The 8,175-nt window shown below is 36.0% G+C and overlaps 1 protein-coding gene across 1 annotated transcript in view; it reads left to right on the top strand.

Annotated features, from left to right (window-relative positions):
* LOC107705946 (chromosome-associated kinesin KIF4-like) overlaps positions 1-8,175 on the top strand; it is a 121,050-nt gene that overhangs the window by 105,654 nt on the left and 7,221 nt on the right. The window contains exons 19-24 of the mRNA XM_016509485.1: positions 893-1,009; positions 4,277-4,354; positions 4,499-4,591; positions 4,689-4,850; positions 5,032-5,154; positions 5,246-5,365. Coding sequence (XP_016364971.1) covers positions 893-1,009; positions 4,277-4,354; positions 4,499-4,591; positions 4,689-4,850; positions 5,032-5,154; positions 5,246-5,365 — 693 coding nt within the window. The remainder of the gene's footprint in view (positions 1-892; positions 1,010-4,276; positions 4,355-4,498; positions 4,592-4,688; positions 4,851-5,031; positions 5,155-5,245; positions 5,366-8,175) is intronic.

Here is an 8,175-nt window from a genome sequence, read left to right as displayed (position 1 = left end):
TTCACTTGCAGAACACAAGCTTCTAGAGGCACATAAGTCTGAAGTAATGAATTTAGGTAAAGGGGTGCAGAGCCAGTGGTGGTTTTGTAGGCAAACATTAATGCCTTGAATTTTATGCGAGCAGCTATTGGTAGCCAGTGCAAACTGATAAACAGAGGTGTGACGTGCATTCTTTTAGGCTCGTTAAAAATGAATCTTGCTGCCGCGTTCTGGATTAATTTGAATAATTAAATAATTCATTTTAATGTCTTTATATATACATAATAAATATACACACTACACACACAAATTATGTAAACAAAAGCTTTTATTTTGAATGTGATTAATCGCAAATAATTGTTTGACAGCACTACATTATACATATTCTATTGGTTTCTGTACCCAATATTCAAACATATATAAATACAATGAAAATACCGGTATCAGTACTCAGTATCATCAAGTACCAAAAATAAAAGTATCTGTATCGGCCAAGTACTGGAAAAAGTTGTATCGGAGCATCCCTTCCACCTACTGCCGATTTACTCTCATATTTTAAGGTATCATTGCATTTTTTCCAACTTTTCATATTTGTGTATTAAAAATGATTTAAAACCCTAAGCTCATGCATTATTCATTTGGTTGTAAATTTGCAATGTAAATGTAAATTCATTAATGAAATGTAAGAAGTTGATATGAAAAATATGCAAACATTTTATGATATTAGGGAAAAACATTGGAAATCAATTTTAAGGGGGCATACATCACAAATATGCTGATTTCAGTAAGAAATAATATAGAAGTTATAAAGTTTAAATTATTTAGATTTTCTCACATATCCAAGAGTATCATCATTGCATCATTGTCAAATTGTATGGTTAATTTAAAACATTGTGTCTGATGTATTGTCCAGGTGCTGTATCTCCTTGGTCAACTCCAGAGTAATCATGTGGCACAGGAGAAACTGAAGGAGCAGCAGGAGGAGGTGTCTAAACGGGAGCACGAGCAAATGCAGCGTCTAAAGTTTCAGGTGTGGATGTCTCCATACATTGCATATATCGTTTTGACCAGGTTCTTAATAACTTAATATTCTTAATATATTAAATAAATGTTGAAATATATAGGTATATAGTTAAATGCATAAATAAATATGTATTTATTTATGCATTCATTTATTGCCTCCACATTTTATTTTCAGGGTTATGGTTGTCGGCACGTCACTCAACAATAGTGGGTGTCACCTTTCAAACTCGATTTCTTTGGTCATTCTAGTTTAGGCGCCTTTGTCTTGTTTTTAGCATCACAAACTATGGCTGAGCATGGTACAGTAATGGCTCGTTTCCACCAAGCAGTACGGTTCAGTACAGTACAGTACGGTACGCAATTATTTCCGTTTCCATTGTCAGAAGTTGTGAATGGCACCATAAAAATGAGCCGTGCCATACCATTTTTTTTGGTACCCTTCTGTTGGGTTACCTAGCACAGCAAAAGGAACGCTGATTGGTTGAGTAGAATCGCCACTTGCACGTGCTACAAGGGGAATAAAGTGTCTCCTTCCTTCACACGTTCCGCCATGCTGTTCATGTGTGTTGGGCTTATTTACATCAGAGTGCGCAAACACAAAAATATATAACAGTGTATTTTATAATTTTCTATTTTCACACACATACAATAGCCGTTTCTCAATATGCTTTACTGTCTATAATTGTGAAACATCAGTCATTGCCCAAAAACCCGCAAAATGTTCAAAATACTACTGTTATTGTGTTGTGAAATGTACCGTATTGGCCCGAATATAAGACGACCCCCCGTTTTCCAGATGTACCTTTTGGAAAAAGGCTTTTTAAAAACCAAATCTTGTTTTTTCTCAGTAAAACACATTTTGTCTTCAATTATTTTCATATTGCATATTTTTCCTATTTTAATTTTTGGTTTGAAAGTATGGTAAAAACTGGTAAAATGTACCAACAATCACATTTAAAAAATATACACTTTTTGATATACCATTAAAAAAAAAAAAACAAGAAGCCCATCTGAATTAGGGCATTTAGGCTATCCATCTAATAGTAGCCTACCAAAATCTTATTAACAGTAGAAGTAAAATCCTACTGTAGTCTTCAAATCTGGGTACTGTCTTATGTTTTAAAATCACAAAGGGAGTTTGGTCCCATCAGGCTAACGTGACAGTCACGACTCATGCAGCTGTAAGGTTTTCTTTTTCTTTTGTTTTTACTCGCGATCTTTACAACACGCATTACATTACGTATTTCATGGCACACTCGTTTTATGCGTATTTGGCGCCACCTATTGTTGTGGGTGTATTATTGGCATGTCAAAGTCTAGACCCTGAATATAAGACGACCGCGTTTTTTCAGATGTATTTCCAAGAAAAAAACATTGTCTTATATTCAGGTCAATACGGCAGTTTTAAGAGTTTTCAGGCGAGAATGTAGTTGTTTAAAACTCAAATCTGCGGTTTATTTATAAAGAGAGCACCTATTTGAAAATTGATGCCGATTTCGGAGATGTGAGCTCCAGTCGATGAGAGGGCACTTAGTACTCATGTATCCTACTGAGAGCAGCCTTACCTTGGCTAGTCCGTCTGACATTTGCCACTGGCTCTGATGTCTCTGTAGTGGTTAAACATGAGATATAATTTGTTTTTGGTAGGCTATATCTAACAGGTAATCTTTGGTCTCATGAATCTATTATTTGTTCCTGGTCATATCGTTTTGGCTGAGCACAAAGTTATGTTTCATAACTTTATATATTTAAGTTTACCATAGTACAGCGCTGACTTTGTAGCATACGTTTGACTTAATTGTTTGCTTTTGTCTTTATTTCCTATTATATAAGCCTCTTATACTTTGTACTTATACTTTTATAATGGCTATTATTGTTCATTAAAATTGACATTTAACAAAAAGAGGCAGAGTTGTGCTTTGTATTATTTCATTTTATCATACATACATACAGTGAAGATAATCAGAGTATATATGCATATTTCCTGAACCACATATTAATGTTTTATATTTTTAAAATGAAAACAAAGAGAGGCAGTGGTGTTTGATATCCTATTTTGTTTTATTGTAATGTATGTACGCATTGCCTGATCTGCATTTTTGTGGCTATTATTGATATGTTCAAATGAAAACGGAAAAGAGGCAGTGGTGTTTGACATATTTTATTTTATAGTAAATATACATATAGTGCGGATAACCGGAGCCAAGGTGAGCTGAGCGACGTTATCAAATAACCTGCGCTGCTGTTCCATTTGCAGAATTACTGGACTTGAGTCCTCCCATCCTCAGGAGTTCGCACAAGTCTGAACTTTGCGTAATTGGTATTGAGAAACGGATATTGTCGCTCTTTCTTCTTTGTGTGAGAATGACATTGTACTGTTCTGAACCATACCGCTCGGCTGAAACGAGCCGTTCCTGTACCATGCTCAGCCATAGCTCGTGATGCTAAAAACAAGAAAAATGTGCCTAAACTAGAAAGACCAAAGAAATCGAGTTTGAAAGATGATGCCCACTATTGTTGAGTGACATGCCTACAACCGTAACCCTGAAAATGAAATGTTGAGGAAATAAATGCATTTTTATTTATGCATTTAATTATTTAATTATGCATTTAACGATTAGTATATTTCAACATTTATTTAATGATTTAATTTGGAGTAATTTGGCCCTCCATAGACTGGTTATTCTGTAACAAAAATGATTGTTGAATTTGGGTATAAGTAGTTTCTTTGTGTAATATGTAAAGTACAATAAAAAAAGTAGGGCTGCACGATAAATCGCATGCGATTGTCATGCGCATCTTGTCAGTAAAGCTGGTTCTGTAATTAGTAGTAAATCTCTATCTCGTGCTTTCAGATGGAGTGGCATTTAATACACAGAGCCATAGTTCACTGACAAGCTACGCAATATCGCGTTCATAATCGAAGGCGATTCATCTGCGATAATGAACACGATATTGCGTAGTTTGTCAGTGATCTACGGCTCTGTGTATTACATGCCGCTCCATCTGAAAGCGCGTGATGGAGATTTACTACTAATCTCAGAACCGGCTTTACTGACGAGATGTGCATGACAGTCACATGCGATTTATCGTGCAGCCCTAGAAAAAAGATAAATTTTTGGGTTGATGAGGTATGCAGGCATTGTCTTATTGCACTCATTGTGTCAGAGTTACCTATTAAACATGACATCATTCGCCAAGTAAAACAGTGAACGTTTAAAAATATAAGGATAATAAATAAATACATATAAATATATATATTGCTTTGTCACAGGAAGATGACATTGAAAAACTGCGAGAACTTAATGATCAGAACCAGAAACTCAAAGATGAAAATGAACAGTACAAACAGGTATAAGCCTTTTCACTCACAAATTTCATCATACTGTAATTTAGCAAAGTGATAACTGAATTTACCAATTACGTTTTCCATATAAGTTGTTCAGGCAATATTCTGAAACCTAAAACATTTTGTTTTGTGGGTGGATCTCCACAGAAATTACTTCTGGCCCAGCTGACGAGTGCAAAGAAAGTCCTCTCTTCTGTGAATGAGTCACCTGATACATCTTTTGAATATGTTCCACCTAAGGTGAACCTCATTGCTTCGGGCTTCTTGACTATTTTCTCCATGCTTCCAGGATTTAGACGTCTATTCTGACCACTGTCTTTTTCCCCTCCACATCAAGCCCAAAGCCAAAATCTACTCCACTGCGCGGGCACGTCTGCAAGAGCCTATAGATCTTGATGAACTCATCTCTCCGTCAGAGTCTGAGAAAGAAGAGGACGAGTGGCATCCAGAGAAAAATGACAGAGCACGGCGAGGCTCTAAGAAGTCGAAAATGAACGGCGTGAGTTTTGTGACAGGGACACATGGATTGTACATCTTGAATGATACAGTCATGTATATTCACCAGGATATGCCTTGGAGTTTGTTGCAGCTTTATATAGCTCTTTCAAAACTGTATAGTGTTTCTTCCTAAAGGCTTTCCCTTTTAGCAAGCCATTTATGTGTGATTCTGTCTTCTATAGTGTGCATGTCGGGGCCGCTGTATTAACAAGCTTTGTCGATGCCGCAAGGGAAAAATTACCTGTGGGGAAAACTGTCTCTGTGACCATGAGAAATGTCGCAACATGGAGAACCGTAGCAATGTGGTTAGTAGATTGTTCTTTTAGAGCCAAAATTTGTTTGTTTACCCTGTGGATGGCCAATTCCTGATATTATTACTTCTAATATTGTCCACAGGATCAGACTGAAATAAGTGATTTGTCTAAGGACTCTGCTGCAGTTCCTGAGGACCCTACAGCAGTCAGCCCACGAGATGCTACTTTTTTTAGACCCCCTAGTGTTCCACCTACTAAGAAGGTAAGACCAAGAGTGTTTTTTCTTTATAAAGGAATAGTTCACTCCAAAAGGAAAACCGCTATGCTTTTTCATATTTGTATGTATTTTGTATATTTCCATTTGATGTAATATAGAATTCATACAAGCATATATATTCAATACATGAGCATTCTATTTGGCTCAACTGTCAAAAAGGAAATTCTTGATCTAATCTGAATCTAAATAGTTTATTATTACGATTTTTTAGAAAAGCAGTTTTGTTAAAATATACAAATTTTGGTTGGGGGGGGGGGTTGGGTTGTGTTGGGGGAATGATACAAATGTACACAGACTGTGTCAAGATCAGTAAAATAGCTTTGTAAAATATCAGATGATTTTACCTTTTTATGGCACTGGAATGTTCAAACATTTTACAACATTTTCAAAAACAATGATATTTATAAAATAATGAGTTATAAAAACAAAATGCCTTAAAAATAAAATATGAAATATAAAAAAATATTAAAATATAACGTTTGACTGAATAATTGCTAGTCTCTAGTTTCATTGTATGGTTTTTCCATGTCCGATCTAACTAAAAATCATTGTAGAAGCGACAAGTACATAAGCCAGAAGTATCTGCAAGAAAAAAGTTTTAACTATGACCTCAGTTTTAATATGTGCTGTTGTTGATTGCCACAAAAATAAGACTGTTAAATGAAATATTCATATAGAAGTCCAATACATTAGAGAAAAATATCCAATTGTCTATGCAGAGCACACTGTTGTAAGGTCCATTCAAATACTTTTAAGTTGCGCTCATTCATTAGGAATCTATAGAAATATTTTCACACTTGAAATAGTTAACCCTAGGTCATACTAAACCCTGACTAAAAGAAATTCTGGTCTGTCTTGCTTCCTGTTTCACACTGGTCATAATTTACCAGGGGTTAACAAACTAAATCCTGGGTATTCATAAAATGACGTATACATTCCTGACGTATACAAATGGGTTAAAAACAGGGTTTGGAACTACACGCTAATATGCTTCTCAGAGTCTCGCAACAACCGTTACTGCAAATATCACAGTAACAAACTCTGTAGTCTGATCATTACCCAGAGGTTATGAATAATACAATTTAATAGGCCATACATGAATGCTGATATTTAAATAGTAGTTCTGTTTAGTCCCATACAGTCGCCAAAGTATAAACTTAGTTAAAGCTCAATTAATAATCTAATAAGAGTTTATGGCTAGTACTATGAAGTATGTCATCACATGCTTGCTAATACCTCAATAGTATTTTTGTCTAGCCCCTATAGTTAATATAACTATATAACAACTTGAATTACATTGAGAAAGTAACCAGAAGTTATGGCTTGTACTATGAAATAATGGCCATGCTTTCCATTCTTTCAATAGTGTTATTGTCTAGCCCTTCATAATGAATGCATCTGCATAACAAGTTAGTCAGAAATCTAGAATCTCGGCTGATGTGCCCCATACTTAGGGTGACCATACGGGCCATTTTTACGGGACGCACCCTTGCCAGGATTTCTATATTGCCTAAAATATCCAGGTTTTGGCTGTTAGCACTGTGCAGATCGATCGTTGTATGACATTATTTCACGAGAGCTATAGAGAGCAGCGCAAGACGGCTCCTTATGCTTTCATGTTATTGGTCAAACTACTTTGAATGTTTTAGGCCAGTGGTTCTCAAACTGGGGTACGCGTATCCCTGGGGGTACGTGAGATGACGGTGGGGAGTACGCAAACAAAATTCTGAGTTTTGGCATTCATTTAATATCCCAACTTAAAGCAACATTAAAACCGAACGTATTTCTGACAAGCAAAATGCCGCTTCTAATGTAAAAACAGGAAAATGGGAGTGTCGTAAGCAGTCAAATACATCCGATCAGATTACCTCATTTTTTTGCGGTCAAAACTGACTGCATCCACACAAGCAGCGTGCATGTGATAGAATGGCCGCTGAATATGCTGCTTTAGCAAATCGCGCTGCTGGTCAATGTATCTTTAAAGTAGATCTTCACTTTATAGCATGAAGAGCAAATATTGACACGCACTGTACATTGAGATCGAATTAAACTCTTCGATACAGACACCCTCTGTGCGTGTTATTGTTTTCATGTTTAAGATACGAGCAAGAATGCAAATTTCCCTGAATATCCAAACGATGGCAAATGTGCCATTAATTTTTACAACAGTTCAACAAAAAAGGTAATATTAAGTGAACATTTTACATTTGAAATGTAGCCTACATTTTAAACAATCATGTTTGTTCTATTTTGCAACGAAATAATAGTTCCAACGAAATCCATATCATCTGGTGTGCGTAGCATGAAGAGCAAATATTGACACGCACTGTACATTGAGATCGATTTAAACCAGACACACCAGACACACTCTGTGCGTGTTATTGTTTTCATGTTTAAAAGACTGCAAATTTCCCTGAATATCCAAACGATGGCAAATGTGCCATTAATTTTTACAACAGTTCAACAAAAAAGGTAATATTAAGTGAACATTTTACATTTTAAATGTAGCCTACATTTTGAACAGAATAGTGTCATGTTTGTTCTATTTTGCAACGAAATGCTGTATGATGCTTGGTTGATAATAGTTCCAACGAAATCCGTATCATCTGGTGTACGCACACCAGATGATACGGATTTCGTTGGAACTATTATCAACCAAGCATCATACAGCAGTGTTTCGTTAGTGAACGAATCTGCGGCTTTGAACGATTTGGAGAGTCATGTATTAATAACCCATTCATAACTACAGCATGTGCTTCGTTACTGAATGAATGAATGAATGACGCGACGCCTGG

Source organism: Sinocyclocheilus rhinocerous, unplaced genomic scaffold (assembly GCF_001515625.1).
Source record: "Sinocyclocheilus rhinocerous isolate Xijiao unplaced genomic scaffold, SAMN03320098_v1.1 scaffold2387, whole genome shotgun sequence".
NCBI lineage: Eukaryota > Metazoa > Chordata > Actinopteri > Cypriniformes > Cyprinidae > Sinocyclocheilus > Sinocyclocheilus rhinocerous.
This window is presented reverse-complemented; position numbering and strand designations above follow the sequence as displayed.